Source organism: Pinus tabuliformis, chromosome X, assembly GCF_031772625.1.
Source record: "Pinus tabuliformis cultivar Carrire ecotype Pingquan chromosome X, CPIR1, whole genome shotgun sequence".
Lineage (NCBI taxonomy): Eukaryota > Viridiplantae > Streptophyta > Pinopsida > Pinales > Pinaceae > Pinus > Pinus tabuliformis.
Window position 1 is genome coordinate 516,158,346 of NC_142308.1, and position 22,022 is coordinate 516,180,367.

Consider the following 22,022-nt stretch of genomic DNA (forward strand, 5'->3'; position numbering starts at 1 on the left):
AATGGGGTCATTTTTGTTGCTGTATGGAAGGAAGTGTTATACCACCATTCAGCCAGAGGCAACCATTTGACCCATTGTGTCTGTTTATCAGATACAAAGCAACGAAGATATCCTTCCAAACATTTGTTTACTATCCCAGTTTGCCCATCAGATTGAAGATGATAAAATGAGCTATGAGCTAACTGAGTACCAAGACAAGAAAATAATTCTGTCCAAAAATTTCCAGTGAAAATGGAATCTCTGTCACTTACAATAATCTTTAGGTTTCCATGTAGCTTTTGAATTGTTTCCATAAATGCAGTAGAATCTGTACTGGCTTTAAATGGATGTGATAATGCACAAAAGTGTGCATACTTGGTAAGTCTGTCAACTACCACCATGATGACACTCTTTCCTTCAGACTTGGGTAAACCTATGATAAAATCCATTGAAACCTCCTCCCAACGTTGGCTTGGAATGGATAAAGGTTGTAATAGACCTGGTATCTTAATTGTTTCAACATTATTTTGTTGGCAAACAAAACATTCCGCCACAAACTTTTGAATATCTGATTTAAGGCCATCCCAAAAAAATTCCTTCTTGACCCATTGTATCTGTTTATGAGATACAAAGCAACGAAGATATCCTTCCAAACATTTGTTTACTATCCCAATTTGCCCATCAGATTGAAGATGATAAAATGAGCTATTGAGCTAACTGAGTACCAAGACAAGAAAATAATTTTGTCCAAAACTTTCCAGTGAAAATGGAATCTCTGTCACTTACAATAATCTTTGGGTTTCCATGTAGCTTTTGAATTGTTTCCATAAATGCAGTAGAAATTGTACTGGCTTTAAATGGATGTGATAATGCACAAAAGTGTGCATACTTGGTAAGTCTGTCAACTACCACCATGATGACACTCTTTCCTTCAGACTTGGGTAAACCTGTGATAAAATCCATTGAAACCTCCTCCCAACATTGGCTTGGAATGGATAAAGGTTGTAATAGCCCTGGTAACTTAATTGTTTCAACTTTATTTTGTTGGCAAACAAAACATTCCGCCACAAACTTTTGAATATCTGATTTAAGGCCATCCAAAAAAATTCCTTCTTAACCCTGTGGTAAGTTTTTAAAAATCCTGAGTGCCCTCCTAAGGGAGAAGTGTGCAATTCCATAAGAATCTTTTGTTTTAGCTGGGAATTCTTACAGAGGTATAAGCGATCTTTGTACCATAACGAATCATTTTGCCAGCTAAATGTATCAGATGTACTGGAATCTTGTTGTAACTTTCAAATAAGTGCCCACACTTCTTCATCATTCTTCCATTCCTCCCTTGCTTCGTTTATCCAATATGGTTGGATAATAGAAATGGCGCACAACAATGCTTCCACATCCTCATCCTTTCTTGAGAGTGCATCTGCCACCACATTTTGCTTCCCTTTTTTGTAGATGATTTCAAAGTCATAACCCAACATCTTTGTGACCCACTTTTGTTGCTCTTCAAAGGATAATCTTTGTTCTAAAAAGTATTTAAGGCTATCATGATCCGTTTTTACCTTGAAGTGTCTTCCCATTAGGTAGGGTCGCCATTTCTTAAGTGCATGGAGTATTGCCAACATTTCCTTCTCATAAATAGCTTTGCTTAAAAACTTTCCCTTGATTGGACGACTTTCAAAAGCAATGGGTCTTTCATCTTGCATTAGAACAGCGCCAATTCCATTTCCTGAAGCATCACATTCCACAATAAAGGTTTTTGTGAAGTCCAGTGTAGCTAAGACCGATGCTTGGCACATTGCCTCTTTAAGATGTTCAAAGGCCTTTGTTGCTTCCAGAGTCCATGAAAATGCATCTTTCTTCAATAATGTTGTTAGAGGTGCTGCTATTCTCCCATAATTCTTAACAAACTTGCGATAATACCTTCTCAACCCGAGAAATCCTCATAGATGCTTTATGGATGCGGGGATTTTCCATTCCTTAATGGCTTTAATTTTGCTAGGGTCTACCTTAACTCCTTCATGAGATACAATATGACCCAAATATTCCACCTCCTGGACTCCAACGAAACATTTGGATCTTTTTGCATATAATTGTTTCTCCTCCAATAGTTGTAGCACACTATCAACATGTTCAACATGATCTTTCCAAGACTTGTTGTAGATTAGTATATCATCAAAAAATACTAACACAAATTTTCTAAGGAATGGTTTGAAAATTGAATTCATCAAACCTTGAAATGTTGAAGGTGCATTGGTAAGACCAAAAGGCATGACCAAAAATTCATAATGACCCTCATGAGTTCTAAATGTTGTTTTCGAAATGTCTTCAGTCTTCATTCTGATTTGATGATATCCTGAACGAAGATCCAACTTGGTGAAGTAAATTGATCCATGCAATTCATCCAGTAATTCATCAATGACAGGAATGGGTAACTTATCTTTAAAGTGAGCTTGTTGAGCTCCCTATAATCTGGACACATGCGCCATGATCCATCCTTCTTGTGCACCAATACTACTGGAGCAGAGAAAGAACTTTGACTCGGTTGAATTATACCAGCCTCTAGCATTTCTGCAACCATACGTTCAATTTCACTCTTTTGGACATAGGGATATCTGTACGGCCTGATGTTTAGAGGAACACTTCCTGGAATCAGATGAATAGCATGATCATGATCACGCATAGGTGGGAGACCTTTGGGAGTCTCAAATACCTTGGAATGATTGTCCAGGACTTTTTGGAGATCTGGAGAAATAGATGATTTCGATGTGGAAACATCTAGCGAACATAATTGTGCAATTACACCTCTTTGTTCCTTTTTTAGAAGCTTTGTCATACCATTAGAGCTGATTATCTTTCCTGGTTTCCCTGCAATACCCCTTAATTCAACTTCCTTTCCTTCCGTAGAAAATTTGATGAAAAGTTCTTGAAAATTAAAAGCTATTGTACCCAAGGATTGGAGCCATTGGACTCCTAGTACAACATCAGCACCTCCCATTGGAATGGAAAGCATGGGGCTAGTCAATACATATTCTCCCATGGATAGCTTGATATTATAGCACTTTCCAGAGCAATTTATTGTTCCTCCATTTGCAATCATCACTTGACACTCTGGTGCTGGATATAGGAAGCAATTCAATTCTTTTGCTACCTTACAATGAATAAAATTGTGGGTGCTTCCTGAATCAATCAACACTATTACCTTTTTCTTCTTGATTTGTTCTTCTATCTTGATGGTTTGAGGAGTGGTAATTCCCGCCAATGCATTACAAGATATGGTCGGATTTATTTGTTCTTCATCTAGGCTTTGTTCCTGGAGTATATCCTCTTCTTTTGACCTTTCTTGCTCCTTTTCTTCTTCCTCTTCACAATCTATGTAGAATAATTTCTTCTCAGCACACTTATGACCTTTAGTGTATTTGTTATCACAACTCTAACAAAGCCCTTTTGCTCTTTTTTCTTCCAATTGTTGTGGTGTCAACCTTATAGGTTGTGGAAGACTAGGGGCAACAACACTTCCGTCTTTATAGTTGTGAGTGGTATGCTTCCTGGTTGCCATAATTTTGCTTTCTATTTTTCTTGCTAACCTGAATGCCTTCTCTAATGAATCAAGTTCCCAAAGGCGAACATCATGTTGGATATTATCCTTTAAAGACCCTGTGAACACATCAATCCTATGCTTCTCTGGAATATCTTTTACCCTTATGTTCAATTTTTGGAACTCCTCAATGTGCTCCATTATTGAACCCTTTTGTTTGAGACTTATCAATTAGCTAAAAAAAGTGTTGCTTTTTGTATCCTCATAATGTGCTATCAATTCTTCCGTAAAAATTGCCCAAGTGATAAATTGTTTAGGAGAGCAAAGCCATTGATACCATACAAACTGATTTGGTTCCAAATATAAAGTTGTCATACGTACCTTTTGTGTGTTTTGCACATTATTGAGATCGAAAAATTGCTCCATCTGTAATATCCATGTGGCGGGATCCTTGCCATCAAACTTCCTCATATCGATTTTTGGAATATGGTGAGTCTTCGATCCAACATTAGAATCTATGGAATCATGATTAACATTTCTTTTGTTCTCATCATGAGTTTCCTTTAGTACCTTTTCACCATTAGTGACCATTTCTTGTAGCAACTTATTCATATTTATCTTCAATTCTTCCATCTTATCATCCATGCCATCAATTTTAGTGTCCATGCCATTCACCTTAGCTTCCATGCCATCCATCTTAGCTTCTACACCTTTCTTTAAACAATCCATCTTAACTTCTACACCTTTCTTTAGACCATCCATCTTAGCTTCTACATCTTTCCTTAAACCATCCATCTTAGATTCTGTTGCTTTTTGTGCAAGTGACACTTGTTGCACTTGTTCTTGTAATTTTGATATATCATATAGCATTTCTTCTTCTTCATGAGTCATGCTAGAGCTTTCAGGTTCCTTACTAGGTGTTTGCATTTTCTTTCCTCGAGGCATCAGTTACCAATAATAATTCTCTACTATGCCCTTTGAATTCCTTCAAAATAAATTTTCAAACCAAGCTTAAGCAAAAATTTAAGAAAATCTACACACCTTTTTTCACTTTGTAGGAGCTCGATATTGCCTCTGATGTATCTCTGTACTTTCCGATCATCTAGTTCTGAATTTGTGACCTGCAGTAGCCTTCTGTGTCATTTTTCCAATGCCACAAATCTGACCCAAATTGGATTCTCCAAGGAAGAGTTATGCGAAATCTCCCACAGTGACTTGATTATAGACTAGTTCAGTAGAGCGAACTTGTACGACGTACCACGAGTCACTGTTTCGACCTTTGGATCTGAAAAATGCATACAAGAAACTACAGTCCGTCCTCTTTTTGTACCTTCTTACGAAATTTCAATCCGATCCCCAGAGAGAAAGTTATGACGATTTTCCCCAGGTCACATGTTTAGAATGTAATTCAGGAGTCTGCAAAAAGACCAACTTCCTCAGATCATATCTCCGCAAATATAGTGCGAAAAGCTCTGAAATTCGGACCCGAGGTTCAGCACGACTTCTTCTCAAATGGGTTTTTTTTGCAACTTCTGAAACGTCGCAAAAAAAAGTTATAGAGAAAATGCCACGATGACCTGTTTGGAGCAGCGAAACCCTAGAATCCAAAGCTCTGATACCAAATGTTATGAAACCAGCTCAAGAAAAGATAGATCAACGCCTTAGAATTTAGCCTCTTCGAGGGGGCAACCTCCTTTACATTACATGAATGAACAATTCTTTGATGATTCAAATGACAAAACCTCCTTTCTATATATAGGAGTCTAAGGAGTCACAATATAACCCAGCCAACCTAACAATAATAATATAAAGCCACAAAAATAACAAAAGAGGGATTCTATGGGGCACAGTAATAACAATATGGGGACAATAGGAGCACAACAATATTAATAAGGGGTATAACTACAATAGTAATCGGTAATCACTAGTATTATAGGGACCCAACAATGTTTCTAGCCATACATTTTTATTCTATTCCTACATGCTCCTATACTACTCAAAACTTTGAAAAAAGACTTTAAGTAAAAAGTAGACTTAGTCATAGTAGACTTTTGCTTCTTGTCTTCTTTCACCTCTTGAGTCATGTGAGCTTCTTCCCTTTTTCTTTTGTTGTTGTTGTTCTTCTTAAGTTTTGGACAATTCCTTTTGTAGTGTCCATATTCTTGGCATCCAAAGCACTGGATTTTGGACATATCTCTATTGTTTGTTCTTCGTGGACCAAATTTGCCAAATTTTCCCTTTTTCTTAGCCATGGTTGCAAATGCTTGCTCCTTTGATCCCACATCCTCTTTTGCTTTGAGTCTAGTTTCCTCTATCTTGCATAGAAACCATAATTCACTTAGTGGGGTAGCTTCCTTCTTGGCATAAATGCTTCATGTGAAGCTACCCCAATCCTCAAGTAGAGCATTGAGTACTATGGTTGTCATTTCTCTGTCAGACATGACTTCTCCCAGCTCTTGAAGTTGATCCCTCATCTTAGAGATCTTCATGAAATATGGGGCTATTCCCTCCTTTGATATCTTCATCTTATACAAATCATTTCGAAAAGATATCACTTCTCTAGCTATGCTAACCGGGAATAGCTCTATTAGCTTGTCATCGAATTCTTTTGATGTTTCAAGTTTGGACACATAAGGAATGAGAGAGTCTTTGATGGATTCTATTAGAATCCTTTGAGCTCTTGTCTCAACCTTATTGTATTTGGCTAAGGCTTCAATTTGTTCCCTAGCAAGGATAGCGATATTCCCTTTGATGTGTTCTAGAAGTTCATTCTCCTTGAAAAGTAAATCAGTCCTCTTCTTCCATGCAAGGAAGTTAGTGGTCCCAACCAATTTATTGCTTTCTTTGCAAAAAGACATTGATGTATAATCAAAAGGGGACATATACTTAATAGAGTTTGAGATGTAGTGGACTTGCTTTCTTCTTGAAGACATGATGGCTTGCCTTCCTTTGATCTTGATGTTCTTCAAATTGCTTTCTTCAAATGGACTTGATTGATTGCTTGATGACTTGGCTTGTAGTGCCTTTCCTTTTGAAGATGGTGTGGCTTGATGTACGTCCCTCCTTGATTTGTTATCCTTGTAGTTGCCTTTATACAAAAGGCTTCTCCTTTTGCTTTGTAGTCTTCTTATAGTCCTTTCTTGTCCTTGATGAGATTGAGACTTCTTGGCCTGATGCTTCAACTTTTGTACATGTCTTTCCTTCATGATTATTCTTGAGATGCCCTTCTTGATGTGTCACCTAAGCTCCGATACCATGTTGAAGAATCAAGGGCAGTTATGTATATTAGGATTCTTCTAGACTTGATAACAATTTGTGAAGCACTTTTACAATTTATCATAGCTTGATCTTCTTCTTATTATTATTGTGTGTGTTTACTTCATCAAACCACTACCAGAACACAAGGAACAACAACACAAGATCTTGGCTGTTTGCCAAGGCCAAAACCTCTCTCTCTTAGAGAGGAAAACCCTTTTGTAAGTTTCTCTTATTGAAGCTTCTTATTGATCAATGCCAAACCCTAGACCCTTGACTAGCATGTCCTCCAAGCACAAGTCTAGTCCTTCCTCCTTCTTGCACTTTGTTTCCCGACACTTAGTCTTCCTTCTTCCTGTACTTTGCTCCCCAACACTTCATCCTCCAGTCTTCCTTCTTCCTGTACTTTGCTCCCTGACACTTCATCCTCCTTTGTTGTTCTTTGACTGGAGATAGATCTTGCTTATGTGAGCTCTTAAATGAGATGCTTCTCTTCTATATTTAGTGATATGCTTCACTTACGGAGACACCTTTCTCTTGATAAAACGAGAGGAGGCCTTGTAGGCCTACGTCACTTGTGTAGGAGGCCTTGTAGGCCTACGTCTCTAGCCCAAACAAAGATGAATATGTGATTGTGATCTTGTTGTTGATATACCCGCAGACTGCCCTCCTTTTTCTCACACGTGTGACTGTACTTTTCCCTAGAAACAATGCTTTTGACTTCGTATAGAGTTTTCCTTCTTCGCTGCATTAGAGGCTCCTTAAACTTCGGCCTTCTTCGCTTTTCCTCGACCTCTCTTGCTCGCTGATTTCAAAGGTGCTTTCTTGTCATTATGAAGGAGTGGATAGCCTCTATATATAGACGACTATCCCTCCTTTAGGCCAACTTGAGGCCGACTTGTTGACTGTAGGCCAACTTGAAGTTTCTTCATCATTTTTGTTGCTAGGATGATGTCGTTGCATGGAGAGGACTTGACTTTGCTTGGAATTATTTCCTTTGACTCTTATACAAGTTTATACATAGTGTAACATGCCCTTAAGGGTCTTCAATAAATACAATGACTCTTTGACTTCATAGAAGCACTTAAATATGTGCTTGACCTACTTCAATGAGCAAGAAACTCATTGATAAATATAACAAAAATAATATTTCCTTTCTTGAAAAAACACAAATATCAAAAGTACATTTATGAAGACCTAACCTAGTTACACTTTTTTCAACAGACTCCATGGTAGAGAAGATAAGGGTGGTTATAAATGCCAAGGACAATAACCCAGATGAAGTCATTTAAAGAGAAGTAAAAGATATATTGACCAAAAGGTGGAACAAGATGACCACCACATTACACCTTTTGGCCTATGCAGTGAATCCAAAATATTATTCTGCAGAGTTACTAAGTGATCTAGAAAGAACCGCACCAAACAAATACCCAGAAGTCTCACAAGGATTTAAGAAAGTTATTTGTAGATCCTGAAATTGGGATTCAGATACATTCAAAGTTTGTTCATTTTGTGGGATCAGAAGGTTTGGATGTTGATATTGATTCTATACGGGACAAGACCAGATTAAGTCCAATTAATTGGTGGAACTACTATGGTGGGGAACTTCCACATATCCAAAAATTGGCCATCAGGATCTTGTCATAGGTTGCTAGTTCCTCTTTAGCAGAAAGGAACTGGAGTACATATGGCTTCATACATTCAGTGAAGTGAAACAGAATGGACTCCAAGAAGGCTAAGGAACTAGTGTATGTTCATTTGAACCTTCACCTTCTATCACACGAGTGACAAATACAAATTTGGACCCACCAAACTATGGCATGTGGAACCAGAGTTGCCTGACTTGAATATGACATTGAACGCCATGTCTCATATGACTTTGTTTGACGAGGAGGCACCAATAGTTGGATCCTCAAATGGACATGACGGCAATGCTCCCACTCCTAGAGAGGATGTGAATCATAATTACATGGACGAAGACATATTTGATGATACGTAAATGTAATTTATGATGATGTTTCTAACTTTTGAACAATGAACATCGAATACCATAATATGTCATATGATAGTATACTGCCAGTCATAGTTCATTTTGTACATTGTACTATGTAGTGTCCATTATTAATTTTGGTGATGGTGTTGTCATGTTGATGATTGAAATTTGAAACAGAAACTTGATGATATGTTGAATGTTATAATAATCACTAATGATGATGACAATGTTTATGCTATATTGATCATGATGATTTGTTCATGTTGAATTCATGATGATGATTATGTATTTTTAGATATAGAATCTAGATTATAAAAGATGAATGGTAATATGAAATTCTTGTTTTGTATATGTGTGTGTCATTTCGTTGCTGTATCATATCCATATTTTTTGAAAATTTGTCATATCCGTTTCAAACCCGTATCCATATCCGTTCCCATATCTGTTTCAATGCAACTTAAAATATTACATGTATATAATTTATATACATATATAATACTTACATTTATATAATTTATATTTTTTTTAAATATTCTATATTTTTATTTTTATGTAAATTTTATTTTTTTTAATTATAAAAATATAATTATATTGTTCGTACTTGCCATATCCAGATCCTGGCTTTTCAAAAAACTGGTGGGTCTAGATCCGAATCGTGGTATCATAGATAATAGCCAGTCAGAGACACAATTCATAACAACCTATGATTCCAGCAACTAGTTTATCTCGATTTCATTAGAAATACAACCCAACTATAAAGAACCATAAAACACCAGAATGTTAAAAAAAGAGCTGGTCTTCCATTGTCTGAGCTAGAATTTCCAAGGACACCCATGACCCATTTCCATGACCCATTTTTCTAAACCATTGTCAGCACCTATCTGTCGACCAACATACCACAAATATTATCTGGTAAATATTATCAAATATCCAGTCTAATTTTATGGTTTTCTATACCTCAATCTCTTTCTCATGTTAGATTTTCTGAAAATAGTTATGTTGCTTAATGCTTAACCGTTCTGAACTTTTCTTTATAAAGATGCTCATCCCCCACTGTCATATCACCCTACTGAAAACATATTATTCATTACTGAAGACCCATGGTACCATTTGGTTAACTTGATTATGAGTGTCATTCTCTGCATTCAAAATTCATTTCTATATAAGTTGGGCATACTATAAAACCATAAACCACTATCATGTTAAGAAAATTCCGATCTTCCATCCTCTGAGCTATAATTTCAGGGAAGGATACTCATGACACACATTTTCTAAAACCATTGTCAGAGCCTATCTGTGGACAAGCACACCACAAATATTATCCAGTAAATATATCAAATATTCGCTTCTATTTGATGGTTTTCTATACTTCAATTTCCTTTCTACATTAGACTTCCTGAAAATCTCTATGTTGCCTAATGTTTACCCTTCCAAACTTTTCCTTATAAAGATGCTCATTCCCTAATCTTATATCACCCTAGACAAAACAAAGCATTTATTATCTAAGACCCATGGCACTGGTTGGTGAACATATTTATATGTACCTAAATGTGAACAAGATTGAATTGCAATATAAGAACGAATGTATTATATAATTACCTTTTCAGAAGGTTTATAAAGATCTGGCAACCTCCAAGGGCATGAATGTGCTCTAAAAAAATTGTAAGAAAATGCTTGTGAGAAAGAAGTCGAAGCACCATATGCAGCACATCCTCAACACACAGCAGATCGTCACTTTTATTCAGAAAAGCAGCAAGAGTTATCACATCTGATATTGAAACATGCTGCCTGCAAATGCCCATTCCTGTGAGCTACCATGGACAGACTGAAGACAAACTCACAATACCAAGATTGCCAAATATGTAACAAGTATTTTGTTTCTTGAGTGGAAAGGAAGGAAGCAAATCAATGCAAACACACCAAACTTAGAGACACACTAGCATTTTTTGCAACTTAAAAATCATCTCAACAACAAATCTGAGTCACATAAACTGTTGCATACCTTAGCACCATTTCAGCCAGGCTGAGCAACAAAAGGCGGATTTTACCAATTTCTTCTGGGTTAGGTCGCTCCCCTATAATCTCTTTTGTTAGAGGATGCAAAAGTGGTTTACTTCCAAAGGCTTGACGGCCTTTTGATCTGTCCCAATAAAACTGCTGTATAATATCAAGGATCCTTGGAAAACCACAAAGACCTCCTAATATTCTAGAGTTTGTTTCAAAATAATTTAGAAGAAACATGTACAGCTCTCGCTGAACCATAAAATGTGCATATATCCAAATATGGGGATAGAGATATATCCTTAGCAGAACATCCTTGACAAGAATCTGAGACATGTCTGAACCTGTTCATCATAAAACTTTCTTAATAACTTGGAAAACAATAGACCTGATTACAAGACCAGCTGCAGAAACTGAATAAACCTATAACAAAATACATAGAAGCTTTTCCATTTACCATGTGAAGAAATCCTACCAGATTTTCCAACAACAGTTAAAAGATGGCCCAAAGCTGTAACAACATTATTTGTGAGTTGTTGAGGTGAAACTGACTGAAGCAAGAACCCAAGGATAGAAAATCCAGACATATTGCACATAAATTGCTGATTGGCAAGATTCCCATCCAATACAGAAGCTATAAGCTCAATAACTTCTGCTGCAACATGTTCACTAAACCCAAATTCTGAATACGCCACCTCTTCATGTATGGAGATTTTAGTTTGCGTAACTGGTTGGTCAAGCTGTGTTAAAAGAGGGAAGAAAACAGAAACACCACCTACACAATCAAGTATGTCTCTTAGAATGCGACGATAACATAACTGGGTTCCTGCCATTATTGTTGCTTCATAAAAATTCCGATCTTTTGTTTGGTCCAGCATAGGTGATATGTCAAATAGATTTCTATTACCACTAGCCTGCGAGACACAAAATACCATCAAAATATTTAATAAAATATGTGCCACTGAAATATATAAAAGCTTGATGTTAAATCATGTGTAAAAATTGAAGATTTTCACTTACTTGTGCATTGAATCCAAAAACTATTTTTGGTGCGAGCCCCTCCTTTGAATCAAGAATGCCAGACATTGAAGTATTCTCTTGAACATGCCCAACTTCAGTGTCAAGGAAGGAGTACATGTAGGTAGGACCAAGAGAAAAAATGCCCAGAATTTGATCGGAAGAGAGTGCATCATCAAACAAATAAATTGGGCCCAGTTGTCCACAAAAGGGCAATGAGAGTTTGCTAGCAAAAGCTTCACTTTCATAGTCACTGACTGCAACAAATGGGGCACTAGTTCCAATCGTGCATTGTGTCAATGGTTCAGTCACTTTTGCATATCTGACAAGGATATATGATGAATAGGATAAAAAAATAATTATAAGTATTTCTTGGCATGTGCACATATTAGACAATACAACCAACACTGGACTTATCTTGAGAAAGCAAATAAAATTCAAAGGGAATATCAGGACACAAACCTGAGTTTTTCACTGCCCACAAGAACCGCATCCACATAGCATCTTAATATATTTCCACCAGAGAATGTCCTACCAGTGCTATGACTTATGCAGAGAAAGTACCACTGTTTTGAAGACAACTTACTCCTCAATGAAACAGCTTGTCGTTTTGTGGTCATTGTCTGCAGATGGCCAGCAAAAACCAATTATCCAGTGCCTCACAATATCACTAAATATTAACTGAATCAATAGGCATTTTACAATTATTAATGAAATGATACCAGTTACAACTCAACCCTCAAGTCAATCATAATGAGATCTACAGTACATCTTAACAAACCACTAAAACAAGCAGCATGAATCACTACTAACAACCTATGTTGCCAGGAAACGTGGGTTCGGGGACGGGGATGGGGACGGGGACAGCATTTTTGGAAACAGGGTGCGTGGGTTCGTCGGGTAATATAATAATATTGAATTTTAATAATTATATTTTATAAATTATAAATTTATAATTAATAATATATGTGAAATTTGAATTTGTATATTTTTTCAACTTTAAACAAGAAAACTTTAATGATAATCATTTAAACATGCACATCATTGAACATTCAACATTGACATTGAAATTTCAAAATTTATCACCAAAAAACTGTTCATTGTTTACATATTGACATGAATCATGATATGGGACAGATTTTGTCACACACAGCTGACTGAAATACACTAGCCAAGTTTCCTACAAACTCAGGAGTATGCTCAAAAATCCTAAAGTATTCTGAGTTATCAAAGACTCAACATTTTAAACTTTATTTTATTGGGCTGCCTTGTGTGTTTGGTGGGACAGCAGCGAAATATATGCTGCCAGCAGCCATAATTTATACTTTAATGTAGCCACAAGCCTAAAAAAAACCACAGAATTTATATGTTAATGTAATGATTCAATTTTTCAAAAATTAAAATATATATACTATGAACTGTTTTACTTTTTCCTGAACAAATTCTGAACCATTTAATTGGATTTTGTTGATCCATGGTAAAATTACATTGCAGGGGCAAGCAACACCATTGTTAGAGGGTAGATAATGAACTGGCTTGAATGTTGTGTAGATGATTGAGTTGAAATACATTCTCACTGAACGGTTTATATTGTAAAGAATAGCACAGAGCTATATTCAGTGTATGAATGCATTTATGTAATGCCATTTATTAATGCAAAAAATGATGAAGATTTTCTGCGCTTTATTAATCTAATTGCAACTATTTCAGGTTAAAATAACTGAAATGTATACTTCTCATATTATAGTATATAGTATAAAAAATTAAAAATTTAACAAGTCTGGGCTGAGTAGAGGTAAGTTTGTGGCATTGTCATCTCTGTTTAGGGCTTCGGTTGGGTACAGGAGTCTGCATAGGGAGGCCGATGTCTGTTCCTTAGTGAACAATGAGCTGTTTTGTGTAAACAATGGCATGAATCAAGCCCTACAGCTCAGTGTTTGACAACAACGAGGAGGGACTATGCCGCAGCTGTAGGAGGTAAATTGAGTGTATAAAAGTGGACTGACAGTTGTGGCTCATGTTGCAGACAGTCCAAAACAGCGAGAAATTGTGACATTCATTCCGGCAAGCCTTTAAAAGAACCCAAAGAACCCAACCCGAAGAACCCAAGAACCCATTAAAGTAAAAGAACCCAAATTTTTTTTTTGAAGAACCCGGTTCTTTTGGGTTCTTCTGGGAAGAACCCATACACGAATCCAGTACTTGGGTGCGGGAACCTGGGACGGGTTCGAGAACCCCACCCCCGGGTGCGGGAACCCGTGCAACATAGCTAACAACTAATATCCATACTCGCTTGTATAATAGCTGTATTTGATCATCAGAGACAATCAAGAAGTCAATGGATATGTTGCAACAGAATTTGGAATAAGTGCCCCATAGATAGAGTGAATTTCTATGCTACTTCCATGGGAAAGAAAAATACATTTAAATTAAGAAAAGTATGTGAATCATCAGGTTTTAGAAAATGTCACATTATCTGTACATGTTGAATTGAATTGAATTGAATTGAATACTATTAACCATCCACGAGAACAACCAGTATATGGGACAAAAGGCTTACATAAATTAAGCTGTCTCAGATATAAGCATGTAACAAAAGAAACTAATAATAGTAAAAATGAAGAATCATTTTTTGTGCCTTTCATAGTCATTTTGAAAAATCCAGAAGCGAAGATGGAAGCCTCAAGAACCACAAATCAAAGAGAAATGTCTCAAATAGCAGAATTTAGAAGCATCCATTATCTTGATTTCCAACCGCAAGATTTACTTTTCTTCAAACCAATAAGTTTTCATAATTTGAAAGTTATAACTAAGTACACATGTGGTTTTTTGTAATCTGCCAACCTTTTTATCTCATGACAATCTATTTGCATACCTTAGAAGCCTCACATTGTATACTTGCACTCATAACTCTCATTGGTTTCCTGTATATCAATGTTCTCCTGCAACTGGAGGATATATGACCCTGTACAAAGCACAACTTTTTCCAAGAAAAACTGTATTATTTTTCTTTTTGGTCATACTTCAATTGGTCTAACCTGTTATACAGCTCCAGCACAGTTCTTGTGTGACACTCATCCTCAACATTGTTACCCACCAAAACGCGTAACCCTATAGGAGAAAACTTTTATCATATTCTTGACAGCCAGCCGGTCAGCCATATAATCAGCAGCCCCTGACAGCCACCACTAACTGATGACATGCCACAATAAATATATATATATATATATATATATATATATATATATATATATATATATTTGACACTTGCATCAGGCACATGCTTCTCACCCATCCAGCATGAACACATGGACAAAGGTGGGCTTCTACTCAAAAGGTACTTTAATCATTCTATGATCGGGTGCTTATGCTTGTTTGTCTTTGGGCATTTAGTATAGATTATGGTGTGATCTAGAAGAAGGATGGGTTTTGACCGTAATCTTGTTCTCTCACCTTAAATGGGGGGTTAATCTTTGATCATATTCTAGTAGGACCTCCTGTAATGGCCCAATGGGTATAGGAGGGGCACTACTTGGGAAGCCCCAATTGAGATAGCGTAGTTCCGTCAATCCCTACATCATACGTAACACTTTCCATCATACATTACAAGCCCATATCTCACCTCCATTCTTCAGGTTCAACTAACCATTGGTTCTTTGGGTTTTGGCGCTCATACATCCACATCCTTGTGTAGCGCCTGCAAACGTTGCCCTAGGAGGTTGACTGTGACATAGCTAAAAGAAAAGGGAAAATCATATCATGGCCACAACAAAACTAAAAGAAAGAATAGCAAAATGCAAAAGATGGCTAGGGACATACATTATTAGCGTGTGGGCAAAAGCCTAGCATGAGCTCTACCTCACTCATTATGGCCATCACCCAATTCCTAAGCACATGTTGCTCTATTACAACATAAAAAAGAACCCTTGCATCTCCCAACCCTGGTGAGCGATTAATTGACTCATCATCAAGGGGTAATACAACTATTATACCATTCAAAGCAATCTCTAACCCTTGAGCTATGAGCAATAATACAAAGGAAAATCAAGAGAAAGTAAAAGGCTCACAAGAGGAGTCGAAAAACAAAGGCTAGGTTGGTAACTCATGCCTCCATGAATGCTCCCTCCTCACATCTATACACTCAGGATGTGGGTCCCCCACTAGCTAGTCCCTTTGACCATGGCACATGGCCATGAAGCCTTATACCCTCTGTGGGCATCATTATTATCCATTAACACCTATTGATTGAAGGGTGGACTGATGAAATGTTACTTCCCCTTGGGGGCTAAAAACACCTAATAGGGTTTCCCTTTACCCACTCCTACCTAGGGAGTGTTATCGCTCAAACTAGCAGGGGACCTAAGGGGGATTCCTAAAGAGAAAATGCTAGGCCAAAGGCAACATATGGAGACTTAGCCCACTGTCACCTCAGCTAAGGCTCCCTCCTATTTACGAACTTTCACCGATGGGAGGAGAACCAATATGTGAGGAATCACTAATGATAAGTCAATGGATATGAATGACCCAGACCCTTTCCCTGAAGAGTTTGAAGGATGGAACTTGCTTGCTTTCTAAGCAAGGTACTATGTATTCCTAGGGAAAGGAAGAGGACTTTGAGGGTTAAGTTTATGGGAATAGGCTTGTGAAGAAGTTTCCCAATCCCCAAAATCCTTGTTGGAATTGGTATCCCTGGCAGTTCTTGAAGAATGGTCTTTTGAAGAAGCAAGACCACACAGGGCCAAGTGGACCCAGTCTAGGATATGAGGAAAGTGTGAAGCAGCCAATGATATTATTACCCTAGACAAGGTAAAAGGATCAAAGAAAGTGTTTTCACGCAAAGATGTTGCTTTGACCCGATGAGGCGCTAGCCTTGGGGATGGTAGGGCAAGTTTTGATCTCGAAGCTAGGGCTTGACTTTCCTTCCAACTCCATCATCAGAATGGCTTCAAAATTGGAGGAGGGCTAGAGGAAAGGCCAGCATAGGAGACCCTAGGAGATAGAATTATTTTGATGGCTAGCTTGTCGGGAAAATGATGCCCTAATCACAACAATGTGGCTAGTCTCGGAACGATCTGAGAAAATATCAATTTTAGTGACCACCCTTGGTAGATCAATGCCTTAATCTTTGGGAGAATGGAGTCTATGTTGAGTAAGAATTGGATTTCTTGGTTTCCAGTGAAGAAGGCCTCAAGATCACTTCGCTTGCCTTCTAAGTCAAGAAGAAGCAACCTTGCAAATTTTATACTTCGATGTACAAGAGAAATGGCTTTTCAAGGTCAAATTTTACCCCTAAGAGATTTTGCTCCTATTACATGATCCATACATTGAAGGAAATGCTATAATATAGACAAATTCTACAATATGAAGCAGTAAATGCATGCAGCAATTATGCCCTAGAACAGCAAAAATCACAGTCCAACATATATAAGAAAGTAAACAATAATAACATCAACAGTACGTACTTGCATGTAATAGAGTATATCCAGCCATTCACAATTGACAATAAAGAAACTCCAAGAGAAGATAGATCAATATCCATACATCAAATTTCATTCATAAATCTCCAATTCATTCTTAGAAAAGTGTGAAAATATCAAGAGAGATAAGAGATCCGAAATTGAAGTGATGATGAGAAATGAACTCATCTCACTCCTATTTATACACAACTTAGGAGTTCGAATTAGCGTCCTTGGCCTACATAAGCCCCAAAAATAAAATAATGTGTTAATAATACAACTTTTGGTGACAAGCCCACCAAACTAGCTCATAAATGAAAAAGTAAGCATTTCAAGAGATCAAATAATAATTTATGCATGTCATAGGGCCCTCTAAGAGGCCAAATGAGGTCCATGGGTGCCACAATGAAGAATAGGACCCTCAAAAGCAGTGGGCAAGGGGTTGGCCCCTTGTAATAACCTGTGGTGCTCCAAATGACATGTGGGGGCACACAACTATCCTCATGGGTCTCCAAAAAAATCTAAGACGCCTATAGGTCGCCTACAAGCGCTAGAATGATGGTGTAGGTGATGCCACATCATCGTGCAAGTCCTGGATCATCTACCAAGTGTATGGTGTAGATCTAGGGTCGGTTGGGCATGATGGATTAGGTGCATCTTCCTCATCCAATAACTGAACCACGAGCAATCTCTAAATGGATGTGGGGATCCATTAAGTGCAATCTACTACTGTAGAGGTCCATGGATCTCAACGCTCTCCCTATATGTGCCAATGTAGCTCTCCGATGGATTAAGACCCTGTATAGGGAGACCAAACCCTAAATGGAAACCATCTGCAATCCTGCATAAGATCCAATGTGTCTCCTAACCTTCTAGTACAACAAGTCATTAAAGAAATTGAATAAATAAGCTTACCTAATCATGGACCACAGGTGGGGACTTCGAATGGCCTTCCCTTCCATAATGGGATTCGGGATGTGCCAATGTCTCCTACACTTTAAATGGGGTTAACCAAGTACCCTATTAGGTGGTTTCTACTTCTAAAGGGGATAATATCCAAGGTACATCCTTCAAAAGGTGGTGGCATGTGACAAATATGGCGAATGAAGTAAGTGATGAGTAAGGGCAGCCCTGGGGTCACATGCTGGGATGCAAGGGTAGCTAATAAGAGGGGGAGCCCACACATAAGTTTATAATGTATAGGAGGGAGCAATCGTGGTACATGAGGTGCCCTAGCCTTGATTTTTCCACCCTTTTTTAATTCCTTTTGCCTTTTTTATGATTTTCTTTGATTGACTACTCGTGGCTCAAGGGGTTAGAGCATGATGTGTAAAATATAGCAGTGAAATCCCCCTTTTAAGGTGGGGCGATTCATTGCCCACCAGGGTTTTGGACAATCATGGGTTCCTATATGACGAAGGAGGATCATAGAACCTATAGGAAGCACGAAAATGGCCATGATGATGGGGTAGAGCTCATGTATTGGCTTTTGTCCACTTGCTAAATGTTTTTGTCCCGACCATCTTTTGCATTTTGTGGTACTTTCCTTGTTAAATGCGGCCATATACACTTTTAACTTTCTTTTCAACTGGATCAACCTTTGGGCTTCATTCCAAGCCATGACCCAAGGTCTGGGCAAAGCGAAGGGGCAAGCTAACCCTATGTCGACTCGATGGAGGAATGTGGACCCAGGCGAGAAAATGATGGGTGGGGTAGTAGTGAATGGAAAGAGAGTAATATGAGCGGATAAGGGAGCAAGACCACACAACCAAAATCAGCATTTCCCACGAAAGACCATCCCTGGAAACAAATGGTCAGTAAAATAGATCCCACAAGACTAGAATCCAAGCTTAATTGCTAAAAGGGGTCTAGGAGACAGAAGCACAGACCTAACCCATTCTTTCTGCCAAATCGCCCCTTTAATCCATGCCCAGAAATGTCCATGATAAGCAAACTACAATACTCAATTTCCAAATGACAAGGCATACCTTTAGATTCGGGAGGCCCACCTTCAAACATACAATCATGGCAGATGGGCAAGGGGCCACATCGCTGGCTCAGGTTGCGGAGAAAATGGCATAATGAGCTAGTTGGTGGCTGAAGGGGTTGTTGGCTGTCGGCTGAGGACCATCTCAGAGAAAAAAATTCTCCTAGGGATATTAGCCACAAAACGGTGGATAACAAGGAGGAAACACCAATACGAGTTCAAGACCCTGATTTTGGAAAGGGATTCTTATATGAAGTATTAAATAGCCCATGATACTCAAGCTTTATTCACTTAGATGCAATAATGATTTTTGTCCCTACTGACAGGTTGCTTTCACTAGAATTTGTTGTTGATTTGGGGTAGCATCGGATGTGCTCTAGGCCTCAAATTTTGTAGGGAGGCTTGGGCACATGTATTCCAAAGAACCCAAAAAGCGTTTTGGGAAATTCCACCCAAAAACAATTTTATTAAAATAATTAATATTTTTTATGGACCCTAAGTCTAAACTTAGGAAACTAAAAATATTAAGGGGTATTAATCAAATTGTGGTTGTAACTTCTAGAAGAAGACGAGGATCAAGCTAAAATGATCTTAGCCATTGATTAGTTTTTAATTTGGGTCGTTGAATGTTAACAAGAAGATTATTTAGGGGAGCTTGAGGGTCATTTGGAAAACACAATGAAAGATCAAGAGATGGAATTTCTGAAGTGAGAAGTTCACAAAAGGAAATTATGATCGAGGAGATTTCTTACAGTTGAGGGAAGGGATAGCATCCAGAGAGAGAGAGAGATTTTCTCAGCCGGAGAATCATCAACAGAGAGAGGCAGAGAGTGATCTAGCAGCTCTCATGCAGACGCTGATGCAGGGCCACGAAGGGCCACATAGAGGCAACACAAAGGGTGAGAGAGAGTCTGAGATTTTGCTGGGCAGAGTCAATTTGAGAAGTCGGGAGTCGAGGTGTGAGACCGAGAGGCTGAGATTAGAGACTCCGGGCAGCAAATCGATCAGTAGGCTAGGTGACACAGTGCCTAGAGAGGTTCACACAGCGACTACCTGAGGACCGCGCAGAGGCAGTGCTAGAGGCACCTCATCCAATCTCCGGATCAATCGGGATTTTTCTCAGTGATTATGTGAGGTAATCTCAATAATCTTTCTGCCAGTTTCTCTCTATAACTGAATAACCCAAGATGTATTCAGAATTTTCTACTACTTAATAATAATAAACCCTCAAATCTGCTGCACTAGTTTTCCCGCATTGGGTTTTTGTCATTTCCCCATTTTTATTCTTCTTCATAGTACAACCAGGGTGGATTTCCAAGGCAAGAGATGGCCTGGTCAGTGGAGCAGGTTTATGTCATCAAAGGTCCCGATGGAATTTGAGGAGTTTTTATGGGATTTGATGGCATTCGCTTGGCATATTCCATCATCTGCACAGTTTGCCTTTCATTTCGTCGCATTCCGACAACTTTCAGAAAATCAACGTTATTATTGGGCATAACTTAATTAATTATGCTCGAGGTGGCATTCCAGGGAGATTAATTGATGGAACACCTCAGTGTAATAGCTCATTGGAACCGAAACAAGAAGATCTAGAGGATGGGATGCTGAGAAGAGACTTACAGTGGCCGAAGAAAGTATGGTGGGCGATTTGCCATTTTCCTTTGTTAAAAATGACTTTAACTAGTCATTTAATTAAGGAAAAATAATTAATTGGAGAAAAAGAGCCAAAAGTGACTTAAGTGAAATAAAATTAAATTAAAGGTCACTTAAGATAAAGCCAATGGAGGAGCTTCTAGAATAATAATAAAATAATCAAATAAGATGCTTCTAAAGGCTTGGATATCTATCCATAAGATATATAAAAGGGGAGGAGGAGATCATTTGGAGACATCTTGGTTTTGATATTATTTCTTGTATGTGAGGTTGAGAACCCGGTTCTCTACTCCAGCAGTAGCCCCAGGACGAAAACCCTCAGGTGATTCAATGAGAGTGGGCGAGCACCCATCTCTCCCCTTGGTGGATTCATTCAGAATCCACAGGTGTAGAGATTGTTTCTCTATTTCAATTTGGAGACCGGAGGGTCATTCCCAGCTATTGTATTGGCAACTATCTATACTTCGTCAGCATTCATTTCATTCATTTGCTAAAAAATCTTTTTGGAATTTCTGAAGGAGTCAAAAATCATCTCATTATAAGGTTTGACATAATATGTTGTAGCATTAGTGAGGGGGTTAGGGTATATGTTGTTGAAGTGATTAGTATACCATTGTGGCATAGCTGATTTATTGAAGACCACATGTTGTGTTGCTCTGTTATACTATTTTTATCCATAGTATAGTAGGAACAGTTGAATCTAAGTCTTGAGTTGTCTCAATAAGTCAAGGTTGGTCAGAAAGTTGGTTGCTAGGGTTATGACTGTTTAATGTCTATAAAGTGTTGTCGACAAGTGAAATGTATTGCTAGAAGTAAGCTAAGGTGTATGTGAGAGTCTGGTCAATTATTGTGTATAAAGTCAGCTATGGAGAAATTCATAAAACTTCTTAATGAATTAAACAATACAAAGGTTGGTTCCTTAAACCAACATGCATCATTTGACCAAAAACCCACACAGCTTTGAAAATAGTGTAACTAGGTTTGATCTTCACAATATCAAATATTGTAATGATGTAATTTTGTATCAAGAAATTTTTATATTCAAGAAGTTTTGTTGTGGCTCCAATTGAGAGCCTTAGATGAGTCATGTAAAATGAAGACATTCATGCATCACTACACTTGTAAATGTAATTGATGTAAGTCAAA

The 22,022-nt window shown here is 38.0% G+C and overlaps 1 protein-coding gene across 1 annotated transcript in view; it reads right to left on the reverse strand.

Annotated features, from left to right (window-relative positions):
• Positions 1-22,022, reverse strand: part of LOC149140946 (BEACH domain-containing protein B-like) — a 398,071-nt gene that overhangs the window by 131,778 nt on the left and 244,271 nt on the right. The window contains 5 exon segments of the mRNA XM_089446434.1: positions 10,362-10,550; positions 10,765-11,107; positions 11,239-11,677; positions 11,784-12,102; positions 12,243-12,403. Coding sequence (XP_089302560.1) covers positions 10,362-10,550; positions 10,765-11,107; positions 11,239-11,677; positions 11,784-12,102; positions 12,243-12,403 — 1,451 coding nt within the window.